Raw genomic sequence first — 21,959 nt, forward strand, 5'->3', positions numbered from 1 at the left:
TTTGAATTTTATCCAATTGCATTCGAAGTAGTCAAAACAAGAATTTACCCGACGTATGCATGGAAAATAATTTTCACTTATGTCAACTTTTAGATTGAATGTTATTTGGAGTTATTTGTAATATTTTTCATTTGTTTATCATTAATTTTCCAAATGATATTCTCAAATTTAAATTCCATAATAATAATTCGACTCCAGGTGCTCAAAAATACCATTTTTTTGTTGTTGCGTTTTTGAGACTCATCGATTGATCTACTGTTTAATCTTTTATGATAAACCAGAACCGATTTACGAAGTTAAAAAAAAGATTTTTTTTTATTTGAGAAAAACTTTGCCTCTTATTAGAATTACTATACAGTACTGTATCTGAAATTTTTGTTCGATCTTTCGAGACGCGTCGATTGGCCTATTGAAGTAACTTTTAAGACATCTTATACGATCTATAGCAATACCAAATTATAAATTTAAAAAATACATTGTGCATATTCTTGATATGAGGAAAAATTTTAACCAGATTGCCCATTTGAAGAACCTTTCATGATCTACCATACCAATACCTTTTTAAATTTTTCAAACAAAAACAAATTACCTTGTTTATAAGAGTTTTGTTAATTGGGAATATTTTCAGTGCTGCATTTGATGAAATTGCTTGCGTCTTCAAGAAGCATGGATTGACATTTTAGTGGGCTCTCTGACTGTTTGGAAATAATATTGCTGTAAGCACAAATAAATACACCCATGGTGAATACATAGATAATATTTCGCAGTGGAATTGTATTTTATTTGGCAAATATAAAATTTAAAATAGCGTAAACGTATATTCCATATTTGAATTTCGTAATCCAAAATGTCGACTCCCACAATGCCCTGCGATTCTCGATTCTAGTTCTTCTTCCTGCCAGCAGACGTCGCGCTCTAGTTTTGCGTCAATCCGATGAAGGAAACGTTGAAGGAGCAAATATTTGTGAGAGACATGGCTACGATTAACGCCGAAGAAATCGAGGTAACTTAAAAAGTAATTCCGTTCCTTCAGGATAACTTTATAAGCAATTTGGTTTTTATCTAAAAAAATTCTTCAACTTGAAAAAATTGTCAGGAAAAACTCCGGTTTCAGTCACCAGCATGGTTGCTTCGATAATTTCCCCCTCCTTCCCTTTTCCTCTCTGCCCGTAATCATTCATTCTGGCATACTAGAAAAGGGCATAAGACCATAACTGACAAAAACCTTCTGTTGCTAAAAATACAACTGTATTTTACGAATTCATTTACTTTTTAAGAATCACTGATTTTCTGTCACATATTTTTTGAGGTTAGTTCGTAGAATTTCGCTCAAATCGGATGAAATTTCTCGAAGTGAAATCGGCACACAATTTTTGCTTTCTCGATAGTTGTTTAGTTTTATTTTGATTTTGGAGACTTCTCGTGAAAGGGCATTGACAATTTTTGTATTTATTTCTTGGACATTAGATGGTCTTATGTTTGGTTCATGATTCAAAATAGAAAGTTATTTTCATTGAAAAGTCTGGTTTATTTTTGGGACTCTATTATTGAAATTTGGTCATTTTTAGGACTTTTTTAGTTCTTGAGGACTGTCATGCATTTTAAATAGTAATCTTTACTTCTATTTTGATTTTGAAATAGGAATTATATTTCTTTGTATTTTTAGACATTTCTTAGTTTTACTCAATTGTATATAAATTTTTGGACTGCGAAGACATTTTATTTATATTTCGTATATACGATACCTGATATTTCTTGTAGAATTGAAGAAATTTTAAAACGGGTCATGGTTTTATAATAATTGCATAACAGCCACCCAAACAAAATTAATTTTTCGTGGTTAACGTGTTAACATGATGGATAGGTAGATTTAAAAAAATCCAAATTGAAATTTTTTAAGGATAGTCGTTTAATTTTCAATGTGTCAAAATACAATTTTCTTTCAAGCCTTGAATTTCAAAATTCTTATTTCCAAATTTTTTTAAAATATTTAATTCGGGCAGCTAAAAATTAGAAAATGTGCCATTAATTCAACTCAGTTCAAATACTTGGGGTGGCCGCTGGACCGGAAAAAACTCGAAAATCTTTCACTTACAAATTTTTCATTTTGGATTTTAATTTTTAAGCTTACATTGTTCATTTAAAGACTTTTAAAATGCAATTTTTAAGACCTAAAAATTATTGGCGTTTGACATCGAAAATTGTGGATAAATAACCTTTTTAGTTGATCAATCAAATATAAATTATAATGATTTTCAAAATTGAACTATGCATTGAGGATTAGCAAGCGGATAATAATTTATTTAACAAGACAATACGGAATCAGTTCAAAATTTAAGAATTTCCATATTTTAACATCAAAAATTGAATTGTTTCAATTGGAGAATCTTAATAGTTAAACAAATGTGAACGCTCGATTTAAACTTAATAAAGAATTTGTAAATAAATTTAAAATAGTATATTCGTAATCAGAGGCTTTTATTCAATTTTAAACTGTGTTTTAGTCTAAAATTTAAATTTTTAAATTAACAAAATAACAATTGCCTGATACTTAGAAATATTGTATTGTCCATGTAAAATCAGTTACTGTGAATCAAATATTCAAACCTGAATAAAAAAAACTAAACTTTGGATGTTACAATTTTAATTTTTCTATTAAAAAAATATATATTTTACAAGTCTAAATTGTTGTCTATATTTAAAATTAATTAAAAATTTGAAATAAATTCATATAATTTAAAGGAAGTGTATGTATACCGACAAATTTGGTTATTTGTACCGAAATTTCGGTGCAAATAATCTACAGTCTAATTTGAAACGAAATATAGATTTTTTCCGATATCGAAGAAAAAATTGAAAACATTTTTAAGAATTACGAAAGGTTTCAAAAGAATAAAAATCTTTTTCTTAAGATTCCTAGGAAAATTTAAAATAACTTATTATTTTGAAAAATTAATTTTAATTGAATATTTCAAGAAATTTAAGAACATTTCCAAAATTGTCAAAAATGCATCTGGAAGATTTTAAGGAAATATTTTTTATTTTGCAGGATTAAAAAGACATTTTAGGAAGAATGTGAATCATTTTGAAATATGTTTAGAAGTTCTGAAAAAATTTAAAGAATAATTAAAAATTTGAATAAATGTAAAACAACATGTAGATGTTTTAAGAATTTGAAATCAAATTTTGAACCTGTTTAAGGTTTCTTAAACTGTTTAAATTAATTTTACTTTTAATTTAAAAAGTATTCAATTCCTAAGAAAAATGTAATCGCTCAGTTTTTATTACTTCAAATGAAAAGCATTCCCATTAATTGCAAATTTAAGGCTTTAACCTTATCAATTTTTAAATTAAAGGCTGAGAATAAATAAGTTTAATTAAGTAAATTAAGTTTAAAGTTTAATTTAGTATCAATAACATCTGAAATCTAATAAATTTAAAATCTTTAAACTATAAAAAAGTGAATAAACGATAATAATTAATTAAAAGCTCGAATAATATAAAATAATTATTTTTATATTTAATTTATAAACACATATAAGTAGTGTCCAGGGATTTTACATTAACTTTTTTTTAAATTTCAAGCTAAAGTTGAATTAAAATGTATTTTCTGTTTAAATTATAATTTTTCTACTGTAAATGTGACTATACTATTTTGGTTGAAATGAATGTCTCTGGTTGAGAATTCAACTCATGTTAAAAAGTGAAAATATAACCCTTTGTAGATTAAAGAGTAATAATTTTACAACAACAAAATTGTAGAATTGCTTTCACTATATTTAATTTTTAAGATATTAATGTAAGAATAATATTCCGGAAAAAATGCTTGTAATATCTGTTTTAGGTTAATAAAATAAGTATTTTGTTTTTAATTCGTTTTTTCATTGGCTGAAAATAATTTTTTTTTGCTGAACATTTAAGGGCATGTGATACTTACAGTTTCCCCGGCTTTTTTCCAACAAAAATGAAAGTTTTTAAAAACTTAATTCGGAGATGCTATAAAATATCATAACGGACGTCCTCGGACTCTTTTTTGAGGGATAATAACAAAAAAAATTAATTGTGCTAAATAAAAATTTTATGCATATGTATTATTTTAAGGTTACGTCGTTTTTCTTCTCTGCCTTTCCGATAATCTGGAAATTATTTATGAAATAAACTTTTTTGATTGCCTGCAAAAAGGGTTAGTTCCGGGAGATTAGTTACTATGTTTATTTGCAAGTCCAAAGTTTTCGGCCAAAAATATTGTGTTGTTTGGAAGTAACGCACAGGAGAATTGTAACATACATAACCTCCAAATGTACACACGTTGTTAGCAATATCAAAATTAAAAAAAAAAAAAAAAAACACACAAATAAGGTGTGCGGGGACGTCCGTTAGCATGTTCGCTATCATTTCTCAAATTTTCAAGACAAAATATTGATTATTCTAGAAAAAAAACCGTCGGAAGCTAAAACTGGTAAAATCGATACCAATTCCTAAGCGCTATGAAAATTAATCAGATTTTGCTAAATTAAAACGTTTTTGAATTAAACCAAAAAAAAAGTGTGTGGGGACGTCCGTTAGCATGGTCGCTATCATGTCCCAAATTTTTAAGACAAAATATTGATTATTAAAGAAAAAAATCCGTCGGAACCTAAAACTGGTAAAATCGACCATTTTCTAAGTATCACATGCCCTTAACTATTCCAGTTGAAAGTTAAATAATTATCTTGAATTTTTTTCTTGGTTAAAAATAAATTTGTGTTTAAACTGAAAATGTAACTGTTTTGTTGAAAATAATTTTTTTACTTCAACTGAAAATTTAACTATTTAATTTTTGGTTTACAATGTATCTCTTTTTTAGTTGAAAATTAGTCTTTTTCGTTAGAAATTAATCTTCTCGATTTATGATTTAGTTTTATGATTTAGTTGACAATTCATCAGTTTGATTGAAAATTAATTTTTTTTCAACTGGAAATTAATTTTTTCTACTGAAAATTTAACTATTCCAGTTGAAACTTCAACTATTTTCTTGAAAATTTCTTGTTTGTTTAGTTTAAAATTATTTTTGTCTTAAAGTAAGAATGTTACTATTCTAGTTGAATATTCTATTCAATTTCTGGTTCACAATTTATTTTTTTTAGTTGAGAATCCATCATTTTAGATGAAAAATCGTCTTCTATAATATAAAAATAATCTTGTTTGGAAATTTAAGTATTCCAGTTAAATATTCATTATTTTATTTGATAATTCATCACTTTCTTCAGTATTTTTTGGCAAAAATTTTAACATTTTGGTGGACAATTCAACTATTTGATTACAAATTCATCTATCTTGTTGAAAATACAATATTTTAACTTAAAAAGTAAGGAATTTGACGCGTTTTAAATTAAATTTAAGATAGTAACTTCATTAATTTTATCTTAATATGCCCTGAATTTTAAGTATAGGAGGTTAAAATAAAAATAAGAATATATTGCAATGTAATTGGTAAAATTTTTCTAAATTAAAACATCAATTGAATCCCCAGAAACGGAAAAACCATCATTTATAATTTTTGAAATCTTTAATTAAAGTTGAAATTATTTTATGAGGATTGAGAACAAGAAAATAAGATTTGATTCGATTCTCAGGTATCAAAGAGAGAGCACCTGTTCGTGGGTGCTGTCAATTTCTACAACTTAAAATTTTCTTTCCTTGATAAGGGTACTGTACGAGTACCGAAACGTTGGTAATGCAAATTTATTTATTTTTTTTTTTATTTTATTGTAATTTGATGGTCATAAAAATAAAAAAAGACGAAAGAAAGAAAAAGAGAAGGAAGGGGATGTGGTTGGCTGCCTTCTCATTTTTCTTTCCTCTTTTTTATTTATTTTTTTTTCCGAAAATTTTATTTTATTTTTTTGTTGTTTCTTTTTTTTCAGATTACAATAGGGGTTTTTTTCAGATTACAATAGGGTTTTTTTGATTTTCGTTTATTCGTTGTGGTCCAAATTTGGTCGTTGGTTTCTTGTTTTGCTTAACAGGATTTTGCATCAATTTGATTATTGGACGTTAAATGGGATTTTTAATTTGGATTTTGGTCTAATTTAACTTTCGTAAATTTAAGAAAATAAGTATTAACAGTTTGTTTTTAAATTTATACAAATAAAATTTGTATAAGATACTTAAGAAAATTAAAAAAAGATTTTTGAATATTTCAGATGTGTCAGAAAAGATTCTACAAGATTTGAAAGTAATCTTTTTTTTATAGAGTTTTACAAAATATTAGAAAAAATTCGTATCTTTTCAAAAGGTGTTTAGGATTTTTAGAAGTTTTGAAGTAATCAAGAAATATTTGATAAATTTTCGAAAAAGTATCCAAGTTTTTGTATATTTCTTAGCTACTTAAAATGTCTTAAATTCCTGAAAAATTTGTAACTCACTCAAATTTTTCTTAACATTTTGAAAAAGTATTCAAAATGTAAAAAATGGCCTTAAAATATTCTACATTTTCCCAAGAATTTAAAGAAAATTTATTCACTCGAAACCGTTCAAAGTCCTTTTAATGATCCTAAAGTTTATTTTTAGAATCCTTAAAAATCGACATTTCCCGAACTTTTCTAAGTTCTACTTTTCTAAAGTTCAGACCTTCTAATCCATCTAATCTTTAGAAATTATTCAAATTTATCCTGATTTCTTTTTCATTCTGCAAAATTAAAAAAAATTGCCTTTAAAATCTTTCAGATTCTTCTTTGCCAATTTTTGACATCTTTTGAAATGTTTTTAGACAATCTCTTTAAATTAATTTTTCGTTATACAAAATTATTTTAAGTATTTCTAGGAACCTAAAATTTTATTTTTATTTTCATGAAATCTTACAAAATTAAAAAAAAAAATCTTTACAAGTTTTAATGGTTTAATTTGCACAAGAGGGCTTAAAATGATTGTTTTCCTTAATTTTTCCTAAATTGAGTAATGTGGCAAAATTACAAAGTTTTCTTTCAAAATGATTAACACATTTTTTAAACATTGTAGGAAATAATAAAAAAGGTTTGTGATCTTTTTTCAAGTTTATCTTAGAATTAATTAAAAAATAATCATTAAAAATTTTCCCATTAACTTTTTTTATTCTCTTGACACTCTGCAAAATTCTGTTTACCTAACAAAAATTTACATCCTGACAAATTAAGAAATTGGTCTCAAAGTCTCCCACATTCTTTTTCCACACATATTAACATTAAAAAAAAATGCAATCTCCTCAAATCGTTCATAATTATTAAAAAAGCTTCTAACTTTCTTTTTTAATTCTTCAAAATGAGTTTTTTCCCATTATTTAATTTGTCACCTCTTTAAAAAAGTAAGAAAGTTTACAAATTATAGCGTGGAACCGAAGTGTTAAGAATATAATTATTTCCTATTAATAAGCGATGATTTACAATTCAATTTTTCTCTTCTTTCGATAATGTTTAGAAACATTTATAACTAAATTTTATGATGAATTATAATTATTTTTTTAGTCATTTTGAGACAAAAAGTGTAAATAATCTATAAATATTTTATAAAATACTCTATAAATTAGAGTATTTTAAATAAATGCCTTTTAAACTACAGCAATAATTTTAATGTAAATATTAAAAATGTGAAAATTTAAAACAAAAAGTTTTTAATATTGAAGCATTTTTCAACACATTGATTTGAACCAAACAAATTTTTAATTTGAGGAAAATTCGATCTGGAAATTGTTCTTTTAAAATCATTTTAAACTAAAAAAATGTTGATTTTGAATATATAGTACGGCAAGTGTTTATATATGAAAGCCACAATATTAAAAATATTCAGTTCAGGTTGCTACTTCTACTTTGGAATTATACTATTATAACTTCTTTTCGTTTAGAGATTCATTTCTCTAATTTTGAAAGCTTTGGAACATTTTTACTTAACCTGGCAATGTTTTATTGTAGCAATTCCGAAAAAAAAACAATTCAATCCAAAGCCCTGATCTGAAAATTTTAATTTCGACTCCAGGAAATCGAGAAAAAGGAGTTAGAATTGGTGAGCATGGAGGAATTTCCTCCCGAGTTGCTCATCAAGCATCCGCTTCAAAACACTTGGACTCTTTGGTACTACGAGCAAGATCGATCCAAATCTTGGGAAGAAAGTCAACGTCAGATTACCAGTTTCGACACAGCTGAAGACTTCTGGAGGTGAATTACCTTCTGTCACAAAAAAAAATCGAATTTCATTTTTCAGTAATTAATTTTTGTTACCATTCTTCTAAATCAATGAAATTTATCGGCAATTTTTTCTTCCAGTTTGTACAATCACATAAAATCGGCCTCAGAATTGAGGCAAGGTTCCGATTACAGTATGTTCAAAGAAGGAATCCGACCTATGTGGGAGGATGACGCGAACAAGCATGGAGGCAGGTGGCTCATCAATCTTGACAAGAAGCAAAGGTCGACTGAGCTGGACCACTTTTGGCTCGAGATTCTCCTGTGCATGATTGGCGAAGGATTCAACGAATTTTCTGAGGATGTTTGTGGGGCTGTAGTTAATGTCAGAGCACGTCAGGATAAACTCGCTCTCTGGACGGGAGATGCGAGTAGTTCACAGAGCATCATGGAAATTGGGTGAGGAGACCTCAATTTAATATTCCAGAGTTGTTAATTTTATTATTTGCTTGGAAATTTTTAATTTTTTTTTAAAGACATCGTTTTTGGTTGGAAATCCAACTGTTTTGTTTGAAATTCGTATTATTGGATTGAAAATTAAACTCTTTTGGGAGAACACTAACGTAAACTGACCATTACTGGGACAGTTAGGAAAAGCTAACCCACGTAAACACAATTTTTAAATTGGAAATTGGAATTTTTGATACAAAAACCGTTATAATAAATGGCTAAGACATTATTAAAATTAATATGCATTAAAATTTAATATTATAGACTAATATTATTAATTTGCTTGCAAATTAAACTGTTTGGTGATAAATTTTGACTTAGAATTCATCTTAATTCAAGTTAATACAAAAATTGAAAACTGTATTGAAACAATTTAAATTGTTTTTTGGTTATAAATGTTATTATTTGGTTGATAATTTTACTGACTGAAAAATCTGTTTTGATTAATATTTCATCTCATTTGTTGAAAGTTCGTCTTTTTGGTTCGAAAATTTGTCATGTTAATTATAAATTACATTTTTCTTTAAGGGCATGTGACACAGCTAAATACCTATATTACCGACAACAGTTTTTCAGTTAACTAAATGTTTTTTTGAACCTCAGAACTTTTTTTTGCAAATAAAATATCGAGCTGAAACTTTGGGAAATGTATTAGAGTACAATAAAGTACGTTTAGATACCGCATTTTGGTAGGAACTTCACTGAAAATTATTTCATCTTTTTTCTGAACCTCAACATTTTTTTAACGTTCCAACTTTTTTTATACATAAATTATCGGTCTCAAACTTTGAGAAATGCAAGAGCCGAAAGAAAACTACGTTTAAGTACAAAGCTTAATAATAAAAGATGTAAAAAAATATGTTTTAACCATCAATTCCAACGACATCAGCCGTAACGTTGTTCACGAAAATACGAACTCTTTAGAGCCTCGTCTAGTGGCCGTCAGGTTTCGTATTTTCGTGTACAACGTTACCGGCTGATACCGTTGGAATTCATTGTTGAAATATATTTTTTTACATCTTTTATTATTAAGCTTTGTACTTAAACGTAGTTTTCTTTCGGCTCTAGCATTTCTCAAAGTTTGAGACCGATATTTTATTTATAAAAAAAGTTGGAACGTTCAAAAAATGTTGAGGTACAGAAAAAAGATAAAATAATTTTCAGTGAAGTTCCTACCAAAATGCAGTATCTAAACGTACTTCATTGTACTCTAATAAATTTCCCAAAGTTTCAGCTCGATATTTTATCTACAAAAAAAGTTCTGAGGTTCAAAAAAACATTCAGTGAACTGAAAAACTGTGGTCGGTAATATAGGTATTAAGCTGTGTCACATGCCCTTAAGGGCATGTGATACTTACAGTTTCCCCGCCTTTTTTTCCACAAAAATGAAAATTTTTAAAAACTGAATTCGGAGATGCTATAAAATATCATAACGGACGTCCCCGGACTCTTTTTTGAGGGATAATAACAAAAAAAATTTATTGTGCTAAATAAAAATTTCATGCATATATATTATTTTGAGGTTACGTCGTTTTTCATCTCTGCCTTCCCGATAATCTGGAAATTATTTATGAAATAAACTTTTTTGATTGCCTGCAAAAAGGGTTAGTTCCGGGAGATTAGTTACTATGTTTATTTGCAAGTCCAAAGTTTTCGGCCAAAAATCTTGTGTAGTTTGAAAGTAACGCACAGGAGAATTGTAACATACATAACCTCTAAATGTACACACGTTGTTAGCAATATTAAAACATTTTTTGGAAAAAAAAACACAAATAAACTGTGCGGGGACGTCCGTTATCATGTTCGCTATCATGTCCCAAATTTTTAAGACAAAATATTGATTATTAAAGAAAAAAAGCCGTCGGAACCTAAAACTGCTAAAATCGACAATTTATAAGTATCACATGCCCTTAAGAAAAAAGCAACTGTTTTGTTAAAAATGATATTATTTAGGTAGAAAATTCTTCAATTTGGTTGCAATATTTTTCTTTTTTTAATCAAAAATCTTATTTATTTAAAAAATTATGTCATGTTTAATTTACAATTAAAACGTTTTTCGTTTGAAGTGTCAAATATTATATTTTTTGATAAGAATTAATCTTTTGTGGTAGAAAATTAGTCTTTTTTATTTAAGAATTCAAGAATTTGTTAGAAAATTCAAGTATTAGGTTAACCAAAAAAGTTAAATTCTGATAAAAAAATATAATAGTTGATAGTTCAACCAGAAAATATTTTAATTACATATTGAAAGCAGACGCATTAATTAAAAAAAAAACGAATTTCCAATCAAACTGCTGAAGCCTCAACCTAAACAGATTAATTTTCAGACACAGTTGCATTTTTGCTCAAGAAAGATTAAATTTATAATTAAAAAAATACTTTTTAATTTGAAAATATAAATTTGCAACAGAAAATTTAAGTTACTTAATTTATCTTAAAAAGTAAATCGATAATATTAATCCTAATAATATTTCGTATAAATCTATAATATTTCATTTTAATGCATACTTAGTAATTTTTATTGAAAAATTAACTTTATTAGATACTTTATTACATTACTTACCTAAGCAATTGGGAAACTTTGAGGTTAGAATTGGAGGTTTCAATAAACTACTTTGAACAACTTTTTTAGGATAAATAATCAATTAAACGGCAAGGTTGTGTCTTATAAACAATATTTTTAATATATCACTCAAATAATACTGCGACATTTAATTAAAATACGGCGAAAGTGACCTTCTCTGTAATAAGAACGCAATTTCGCAACTCGTTAACGTCCAAATGCGGGACATTAAAATATTAATAAGTTATCGAATAAAATCGGTAATAAAGTTATAAATTTTATTCTTAAACGTATTAAAAATTTGCTCAGACATTACTTTTTCTTTTAGTGTAGGAAATTTCAATAATACAATGCTGTAAAAGTTATGCGGAAAGTTTTGAAATAAAAGAAAATGGCAAATTTTGTAACAGTTCATTTCCACATTTTAAGGAATATTTTTGATTATTTTTTACTAAATGTATAGCTTGTCAGGATAAAAATAAATAGTGGTTACAAATTTCAAAGAAATTCAAAAATAATAGAACATTTTTACTTTTGTAATTTACGTTGGAATATAAAAGATACTCAACGATGTTTATTATTGTGTCAGTATTGGACATACTTTTTACGTTGTCCCAGTAATGATTAGTTTACCTTAACTTTTTTTAAATTGATATTTTTTTGCTGATAAGTCAACTGAAATCTTTTTTGGATTTAAACTATTTTTTCTGAAAATTTGTCCTTTTGCTTTGAAAGTTTGTCTTTTTTTTAGTAGAAATATTGCATCTTTCTTGAATAAAAGTGAAACTTTTTTTTTGAAACTTCAACTATTTCCTGGAAAATTTACTTTTGATTTCAAATTCGCATTTTCGTGCTGAAAAGTCAATTACAATAGTTTTGGATGAAAATTCAACTCTTTTTTTTTTTTTTTAATTTGTCTTCTTAATTTAAAAATTCACCTGTTTTAGTAGAATTTTCTTTTTTCTTGGACAAAAATGCAAATTTTGGGTGCAAATTGAACAATCTTCTTAAAAAGTCATACTGTTATGTTGATAAATCGACTATGAAGCAGAAAATCAACCTATTGTTTACACTTATTATTTTAGTTCTGGAAAGTGAACTGGAATCTTGTTTGAATAAAAATTTAACTAATTTTTTAAAGGTGTTTTTTTATTCATCTGTTTTAGAAGAAATTTTATTTTTCTTGAATAAAAAATGCAACTGTTCGGTTGAAAAATCAACTCTATTTTGAAAGTTTGTCTTTTTGGTTTTAAAATTCACCTGTTTTAGCAGGAATTTCATCTTCCTTGGACAAAAATACAACTATTTGTTAGAGAATTAAACTATTTTGGCATCAATTTTTTTGTTGTCGAAAAAATTCGTCTTTTTGGATTAAAAATTGTATTTTTTTTCGTAGAATCCTATTTTTTGTTAAAAAATTCATATTTTAATCTTAAAAAGTCAACTGACCTTTTTTGAATGATAATTTTTTTATTTTAAAAATTCATCTATTTTAAGAGAAATTTCATTATTATATAAAAAAAGCTGAAATTTCTCTTAAAATAGCTGAATTTTTTAAATAGAAAAAATAATTAAATTTTCATTCAAAAAAGGTCAGTTGACTTTTCAAGATTAAAATATGAATTTTTTAACAAAAAATAAGATTTTTTCATAAAAATAAAAATAAAAAAATTATTTCTTGTTTAGAAACTTATATTTTGATCGTGAAAAGTCAACTGAAATCTTTTGAACCGAAAATTCATCTGTTTTAGTAGAAATTTCATTTTTTTAAATGAAAATGCAAATCATGGGTTAAAAATGATTCTTCTTTGCTTGAGTATTCAACTATTTTGTTAGAAAGATTTGGTTGAATCACTTTGATTGGAAATTATTTTTAAGATTTATATTTTTCGTTGAAAATTTATCTCTTTGTTTGACAGCTTAACTATTTTGTCGAAAATTAATCTTTTTTAATTGAAAATTCAGCAACTTCGGTAAAAGTTCAATTACATTGTTAACCATTAATTTCTTTGAAAGCTTATGTCTTTGGTTGAAAATTTAACTATTTATTGAAAAAGCTTCTTTTTGTTTAAAATTAAAAAAAAAATGTATTCAACAAAATGTTTAATTTAAAATATTTAAAGTTTATTTAAAAATTCGTCTTTTGGCTTCAATCTTTAACAATTTAGAAAAACTTTTATTTATTTCTTTAGAAAAAAATCTTGATTTGTTGAAAATTCAATTGTTATGTTGAACATCAAAGTATTTTGTTAAAAGAAACATCTTTTATAGCAGAAAAGATATTTTGTTTGTTTGAAATAAATTTGAAAATTTTAAGTTCAATTTGTACAAGGGAATTTTGAAAATTAAGTTCTTGGACACCCGCTCTATACGCGCGGAATTATTATTCTGTTTGGCGCTCACCATTTTTTAAATAAAATATAACATTGATATTTAAACCACATTTTTGGAATTTCATAACTTCTATTATCTAAAATAATAGAAAAAAATATGCAAGGACAAAGTTTTTGATAATTTATGAAAATTGATATCTTAACTTGAGAATTAATATATATTTTTGTACAATAGATAAACAATCAAACCGTTGCATTTTTGGACAAAAATACCAATTTTAGGCGAAATACACTAATATAACGTAACAAATAATTGTTTTATTATTATAATATTTTTGTCACAAAACATTTACTTTTTCCATTTACAATTGTTTATTAAAAAAGCCATTGTGGCTTAAATTAAAAAAAAATAATGAATCTTTTTTAAAAAAGAGTTGTTTTTATATAAAAATATAAATAAGCATAATTTGTTTCAAATCTTAAATATTCTTTGAAATTTAATGATTTTTGTTTAATATAAACGATTTCATGTGAAAAATGTTTCCATAACCCTCCGCTAACATAAACCAAAACCAAGGGGCATTTTAAAATTTGAAGAGCTAAATGTGAAAGAGCATAATTCTAACCATAACTTTTAAATATTTAAATATAAATATTATCTTCTGCTAAATAATTATTATTTCAATTGCGTGTATTCATTTTAGAATGCATATTTCTAAAATCTTCCATTTTATCAAATTTTAAATTTGAGATTTTAATTGTTAAGTGTACATTTTATTTTTAAGAATTTTGAAATCCAGTTTTAAAAACTCAAGCCATTAAAAATTAGAAGCGTTTCAAATCGAAGATTATAGATAAACAATATTCTTAGTTGATCAACTGTCAGTATGAATTAATAGTGATTTTTACAATTAAACTGTTCTTTAAGATTTAAAAAGTGAATAATTATTAATTTTATAAGGCGATTCGAAATCAGTTTTCAAATTTAGAATTTCCAGTTTCTAACGTTAAAAATTATGTAAACTATTCCAATTGGAAAGTCTGATTAGTTAAACAATTGTAAACGTCGGATTGAAACTTTACAAACTATTTTCAATTTTTAAATAACTTCAAAATAATATATTGATAATTAAAAGCTTTTATTAAATATCACGTATTATTTTAGTCTAAATTATTACATTTTTAAACCATTCAATTTGGAATTTTTTAATTAACAAAAATAAGAATTATTAATAAAAACTAAATTTTGAACGTTACATTTTAATTGTTCGATTTAACAAAATTTAATTTGTAAGTAAAATTGTTGATCTTCGATGTACAAATAACAATTGAACACATATTATTCTTTATACAAAGTCAAGGAAGTTAAAGAAATATTTAGAAGGTTTGAAAAAATCTAATTAAAAATTTGAAATGATTTGAAATAATTTAAACAAAGTGTCTACGTGTACCGACCAAATCCGGCTATTAGAAACAAAGTTTCGGTGTAAATAGCCCACTGCCTAATTTGAAACAAAATATATATTTTGGCAGATTTCGAACACAACATTTAAAAGCATTTTAAAAATTTTGCATGGCTTCACAAGATTAAAAAACATTTCCAATGAAAATTGAAAATGATTTTTATTTTGAAAAGATAATTTTGTGTGATTATTCAAAAAGATTTAGAAAGATTTACGAAATTGTCAAAAATGAATGTGGAAGACTTTGAGGAAAATTATTTAATTTGACAGAATTAAAAAAAAAATGAGAAAAAATTGGATTAATTTTAAAGTATGTTTAGAAGTTCTGAAATAATTTCAACAATAATAACAAATTTGAAGAAAAAAAATGTAAACAACATGCAGATTTTTTGCGATTTTCAAATAAAATTTGGAAACATTTTAAGGATTTTTTACGCATTTCAAATATAAATAAATTTAACTTTTAATTTAAGAATTGTTCAGTTTATAAAAAAATGCAATCGTTCAATTTTTAATGTTTCTGGCTTAAAATTGCTTTAAATGATATAGTTTTGGAAAAATTTTAAATTCATTGATTGATTCTTCAATTTAGACTTTCAAGCATTGGAAATGTTTAAAAGTTTGCCAACTCCTTATGGGAGTAATTTAATAGTAACAGATAAATTTAAATTTTAATCAAATTAGTAAGTGTGCATTAACATTTAATATTGTAGATTAATATTATCTGTTTAATTGCAAATTTAACTGTTTGGTTCTAAATTTTGTTATAGAATTTATCTTAATTAAAACTATTACATAAATTGAAAAAAGTATTCAAATCATTTAAATTATTTGTTGGTTACAAATTTTATTATTTGGTTGATAGTTTCATTTACTGAAAAATCTTTTTGAGTAACATTTCAACTATTTTGTTGAAAATTCGTCTTTTTGGTTAGAAAATGTATCTTTTTAATTATAAATTTCAAATTTTTGAGCAAAAATGCAACTGTTTGGTTAAAATATTTTTTTCTTTTTTCAATGAAAAATCTTGTTTTTAAATGAATTACATTTTTTTTCAATGCATATAATTGATTTTAATTTATAATCAAAAAATTTTTGGTTAAAATATCATCGATTTAATTTTTTTATTAGAATTCATCTTTTTGCTAGAAAATTAGTCTTGTTTATTTTAAAATTCAACAAATTGTTAGAAAATTGAAGTATTAGGTTAACCAAAAAAGTTAAATTCTGATAAAAAAATATAATAGTTGATAGTTCAACCAAAAAATATTTTAATTACATATTGAAAGCAGACGCATTAATTAAAAAAAAAAACGAATTTCCAATGAAACCGCTGAAGCCTCAACATAAACAGATTAATTTTCAATCGCAGTTGCATTTTTGCTCGCGAAAGATGAATTTTATCATTAAAAAGAGAAATTTTAGAACCAAAAAGTCAGATTTTCAACAAAAAAGTTCAAATATAAACCAAAAAAGATTATTCAGTCAAGAAAGAAAAAATTTGCAACCAAACTGTTGAATTTTCAATTTAAAAAGGCGACTTTTCTTGGAATCAGTTATATTTTTAATCCGAAAATATAAAATTTCAAAGAACAATTACCTTACTCAATTTATTTAAAAAAGTAAATAGATCATGTTAATCTCATAATTATTTTTAATATTTAATCTTTCATTTTAATGCATATTCACTCATTTTTATTGAAAAATTAAATTTATCACTTACTATTAAATTATTTACCTAAGCAGTTGACAAACTTTGAGGTTAGAATTGGGGGTTTCAATAAACTACTTTGAACAATTTTTTGAGAATAAATAATCAGTTGAACGAAAAGCGTCTGTATTATAAACAATGCTTTTAATACTTCATGAACACAATACTGCGAAATTTAATTAAAAGCAAGACGAAAAACACCATCTCAGTAATCGCTAAAAAAAGTTATCAATTTTATTCCTTAACATATTAAAAATATGCAAAAATATTACTTTTTCTATAGGGATCTCAAGAACTCGAATACGCCACCTGGTAAAAAAATCAGAAAGCCTTGAGCGTAGGTAAATTTTGACGGGAATTTTAGGCGAATATACGAAAATAATTGTTCTAAAGTTTTTACAGTGTTTTTTTACAGCGAAAGGGGGAAAAAATAAAAAGTGATAAATAGAAAGTTACAAATAAAATAAATCAAACTTAATCAATTGAGTTTTCGCCACGAAAATTGAAGAGCAAAGTGTTTTGTTGTGTTTGGTTGCTCTTCTACTGCTCGAAAGCATGAAACGTTTCGGTTTTCCTGAAATGTAAAAAACTCCTATTTAAAAAAAAATTATGAAAAATCTTATAGTACATTTACAGCATTTACTGATAGTATTACTCGAAAAATAAAACAGAATAAAGTAAAAAATTCACGAAATCCAAACTGATTTTCAAGCTTGTTCCACTGTCAATAAAAAGGATTGAAGAAAACGTTATAATGATTATCAAGTATTTATTGTTTTTATTCTTCAATAGTTTTTCAACATTCCGAGTCAAAATAATCAAAGCAGGTTCTAAATAAAAATATTATTTTAGGTACTAATATATCAACATAACCTCAAATCTGAAAAAAGTTATTGTTGATTTGTCATTTCAAGCTCATATAAATTAAATTTTGCATTGAAATCTCGATAGTTAATATTACATTCTAAATGTTTATGGGGGGGGGGGGGGGGGGGGATTTACTATTTAGACAACAAAAGCTTTTAAATTCGAAGTTTGCAAACAAAATGCAATAATAAAAACTGAAGTTTCATTTTCCACCTCTTTTCTGCAAAATAGAAGGTGTCCTGCATGTAAAATTCTTTCTCCTTCTACGAAGTTTCTACATACCGGTGTAGATTTTGTGAAATCGCAAATTTGAGATACTGTTACTTTCATTTTTAAGATTGCTGACTAATTTTCAAGCATTTTACATGAGTCTTATGAGACATCTACCTACTGTCGCCGGCCATATTGCTTTTTACGCTAGTGGTGCCCTCAAGATTTCAGATCCCAATTAGTGTAGGAAATTTCAATAATACAAGGCTATACAAGTTACGCGAAAACTTTTGAAAAACAACAAAAATGGCGAATTTGGCAGCAGTTCAATCACAGATTTGGAGGGGTATTTTTTATTATTTTTTACTAAATGTATAACTTGTCAAACAAAATTAAATAGTGGTAATTAATTCAAAAGAACTTCAAAAATAATAGAACATTTTCACTTTTATAATTTATGTTGGAATATAAAAAAATTTATTTAACGATATTTATTATGGTCCCAGTATTGGACATACTTTTTACGTTGTCCCAGTAATGGTTGATTTACCTTAAAACATTATGGGAATATCGATAATTTTCCTTTTTATAACTAACTTTACTTATTGAAAATAAAATTTATTTTACCGGGTGAAATGATTAGTAGATATCATATTATATTAAAGCTTAATTGAACCAAAGCCCTTCTGAAGTAAAAAAGTTGAATAATCCTGTATTTGTTTGACCTCTAGAAAAATACAAGATGGGATGTTACTTACACTCAACTCTCGATATAAGATCCCCCGGTTTACGAAATTCCAAGACCTGATGGCGTGACAAACAACTTGAGCGCCACACTCTTAGCGCGTTAGTTGTATTAGGTTCTTTATCTTTGGATTTCTCCGATTTAGGATCAAGGCCATGGCAAGCAATGACCGAAACCGGTCTTATGTCGGGAGTTGAGTGTAGCAACTTGCCTCAAGCCTTAATAAATCCAATTTGATCAAATACTTTGTGTCCTATTTTCAGGCGCAAACTGAAGGAACGATTGAGGATCACATCGAAAGTAACAATAGGATACCAAATTCACAAAGACACAATGGTCAAGGCAGGAAGTATGACCAAAAATACCTACATGGTCTAAAACTTAGATTCGCTGCTGCGAAGCGGAAATTTCCCGAAACTCCGCTAATCAATTAATTTGACGGCTCCGAATTTTTTCCGTACCATTTAAGTTCTCAGCCTGTTTGATACAGAGCCGTAAAACGAATATTTCGTTGCAAAACCCATTCTTATTCCTCGCAAGAACAGACTGAGTGAGGTTTAGCGAATGAAGTATATATAATATAAATATATAGCTAACAATAATAACAATAAAATTTATGATATTAAATGAACGGGTCATTGATGTACAGGAAAGTGCGAGACTCGATTTACAAACGTTCGTAAGAGCATTGTCTGTTTTTGACAGGTTTTTTTGCGGAGATTCTTTTTAAAGTGAGGGAAATCATTTTTATTCGATGCAGCATGATTTATTGATTACATTTAGTCAATTACGTTACACTACATTTTCATGGAGTGTGTATTTAATTTTTTTTATATATGTAAGTTGTATGAAATCTACAACTTTAGTCAAGTAAATATATCGTTTCTTTATACGCGTTGCTCTTGAATGTCTCTGCAACACCCAGCTGATATTGTATTAAAATTAAAAGTATTTTATAAGAGTAGCTTTTGCATATTGTTCTCTATTTTCAGAGGAGTCTGCTCTGAATTTATTCTCGGGGATATATTCTAAGGTCCAAATTTCGTTGCCTTTATTGATTTTGGAACTTGGTTACTGGGAAATAATCTTAAGGAGAGTAGAAATTAGATTGAATAAATTAGAATTAAGAATTGAGAGATTAGATTTCGAATTAAAAAGTATCAACTTATTATATAAGGTAAAAATAAAGAGATACAACACACACTTTTGGAGAACGAATTTATGGTTTTCCCAATTTTAGAAAAAATATTATAACCCTACAAAGGCGAATTGTATGTACACAATCGTTCTTTAATTTTCATGATAATTTTCGTCGATCCAATCAGCAAGATCTTTTCTCCTTGCTTCGACCAAGGCGCGCATTAAATTACTCTTCCATCGCCGAGGATCTGATTCGGCTTGAGCGACTATCAGAGCCTGGAAAAAGAATTAATGTTTAAAAATAAATTTTTAGTATTACAGGGTGACCGTTTTAATCAAAGAACAAAATTCCCGGTTTTTGCCCGGTTCGCAAATATTTTTCCCGGTCAATAAAATTTAAAAAATCGAAATTTATAGCTAAACAGTGGAACTCTTGAATTTTTAAGTTTTAAAATTGAAGTATAAAAGTTTTTAACCCTCTATCGCCCTTAAAACTTTTTTTTTCTGAATTTTGAGATATTTAGGCATATTATTGCTATGGCGGAGTGTTTACAAAACTAAAATTCTAGCTCATTACCGTCCTGACTTTCATGTAAATCCTTGCGTTAAAAATTGCTCTTCGTCTCAAAGTCGTATTTAAAAAAACTCAAGTCTTCCAAACGTTCCATATGTGTCACTGTGGGCGGTAGAGGGTTAAATTCAAAAATTTTATATTGAATTGTTCAATAATTTACAAGTACAAACTGGAACGTACTAACACTTTTCAACTGAATAATTTCAAGTTTAATGAATTTAAAGTGCAACATGTTAAAAATTCATCAATTATAGAGTTCAAAGATTTAGATTAAGTTCCAAAAATATAAATCCAGGTTAAAATTTTCAATACTCTAAATTAAAGAATAAATCAATGAACTTTAAAAATGGTTAAAATTATATTATTCAGTTATTTTAGGCCAATAAATATTTTAAAATTTACATTTTTTTCAACTGAAAAGTTCTTAAATTATAATTATTTTTATTTTAAATAGTTTAAGCATCCTTGAAAAACTTTAAAATTGTATTTCAAAATCTTGAGAAATCTAGAGGTTTAAAATTTTTTCAAATGTAGTTTTATTTTTGAAATTTTTTCAAAACATCTCAATAACTTCAAAAATTAATTGAATTTGTCCTACAAATTTTAAAAAATCCTGCGAATTTAAAAAAATGTCCTTAAAATTTGGATTTATAAATAACAATAGAACCCTTATTATTTTTAGAAACAATTAGAGTAATTTTAAGAGATATTTAGAAGTTTGAAAAAGATAAAAAATTAATTTAGAACTTGAAATGATTTCAAATAATCTAAACGAAGTGTGTTTACCGAAAAAATGTTATTATGCGTAACGAAATTTTGGTCCAAATATTCACAGCCTAATTTAAAACAAAATGTAGATTTTTGCAGTTTACAAAAAATTTAGAGGCTTTTTAAGATTTCTGATTTTTTGTTGTTAAAACTTCGTTTAAATTACTTGATCTCATTTTAAGTTTTTAATTATTTTTGAATCTTTTAAAAACTTCTGAATATCTCTCAAAATTACTCTAATTTTTCTAAAAATAGTATGTGTTCAATTATTATTTATACATTAGAATTCGAAAATTTCGCTTAAAAATTAAACATTTTATTGATTAAAACAATAAAAATTGTAACGTTAAAATGTTAAAAGCTTTTCGAAACTTCAACAATTCAAAGCTTTCTATATTAAACATTTAAGTTTCAAATTGTTTACTTTTAAATATTTGTCTTCAATTTAGTCGCTTAAATTATAAGTCAAATATTGCTGAATATTAAATAATGATCCTTTTTTTTAATCAAATTATTTTATTTAAATGAGTGGAAAATGGAATAATTTAGACTGAAATAATATTTTTAATTTAATAAAAGCCTTTAATTACGAATTTGGAAATTCTTTAACTTTTAACGGATGCAAAATCGTTTTATCAAATCAATTATTTAACAGTTTTTAATACTTAAAGTACCGATCCATTTTAAAAATTATTTATTTATATTTACATTTGATAAAATTTGAAACTTTAAACGTTTTTAATTTTTAATTGTTTATGTCTTCAAGACTGCGCGTTAAAATTATTTAAATTAAAAATATAAGCTTAAAAATAAAAATCTAAAATAGAGAATTTTTCAGGTAAAATACGAGGGTAGTTCAATAAGTCCTTAGAATGACCAACAGATGGCGCGCGAATCGCTCCAAATCATCTGTTTTCAGTCAGCACCACTCCCGACTAGA

The 21,959-nt window shown here is 26.0% G+C and overlaps 2 protein-coding genes across 5 annotated transcripts in view; one reads left to right on the forward strand and one right to left on the reverse strand.

Moving 5' to 3' along the window:
* Positions 1-886: 886 nt before the first annotated feature.
* LOC117174407 (eukaryotic translation initiation factor 4E-like) lies at positions 887-19,738 on the forward strand. The gene is made up of 4 exons (XM_033363542.1): positions 887-1,003; positions 7,990-8,168; positions 8,277-8,594; positions 18,801-19,738. The coding sequence occupies exons 1-4, from the start codon at positions 935-937 to the stop codon at positions 18,913-18,915; spliced, it is 681 nt and encodes a 226-aa protein (XP_033219433.1). The 5' UTR covers positions 887-934; the 3' UTR covers positions 18,916-19,738.
* A 3-nt stretch (positions 19,739-19,741) lies between these two features.
* The window catches only part of LOC117174232, a 6,149-nt gene continuing 3,931 nt past the window's right edge, over positions 19,742-21,959 (reverse strand). For all 4 annotated transcript variants that reach the window (XM_033363246.1, XM_033363334.1, XM_033363421.1 and 1 more), the window contains one exon: positions 19,742-19,953. In XM_033363246.1, coding sequence (XP_033219137.1) covers positions 19,828-19,953 — 126 coding nt within the window. In that variant the 3' untranslated portion in view covers positions 19,742-19,827. The remainder of the gene's footprint in view (positions 19,954-21,959) is intronic.

Source organism: Belonocnema kinseyi, chromosome 1 (genome assembly GCF_010883055.1).
Source record: "Belonocnema kinseyi isolate 2016_QV_RU_SX_M_011 chromosome 1, B_treatae_v1, whole genome shotgun sequence".
Taxonomy (NCBI): Eukaryota; Metazoa; Arthropoda; class Insecta; order Hymenoptera; family Cynipidae; genus Belonocnema; species Belonocnema kinseyi.

What these genes read in the sequence shown, in the direction of transcription:
- LOC117174407 (XM_033363542.1), top strand. Translation starts at nt 935, where the DNA reads ATGAAGGAAACGTTGAAGGAGCAAATATTTGTGAGAGACATGGCTACG. An exon ending in TTAACGCCGAAGAAATCGAG is followed by an intron (nt 1,004 to 7,989) that starts GTAACTTAAAAA and finishes TTTCGACTCCAG; the next exon opens with GAAATCGAGAAAAAGGAGTT. An exon ending in ACAGCTGAAGACTTCTGGAG is followed by an intron (nt 8,169 to 8,276) that starts GTGAATTACCTT and finishes TTTTTCTTCCAG; the next exon opens with TTTGTACAATCACATAAAAT.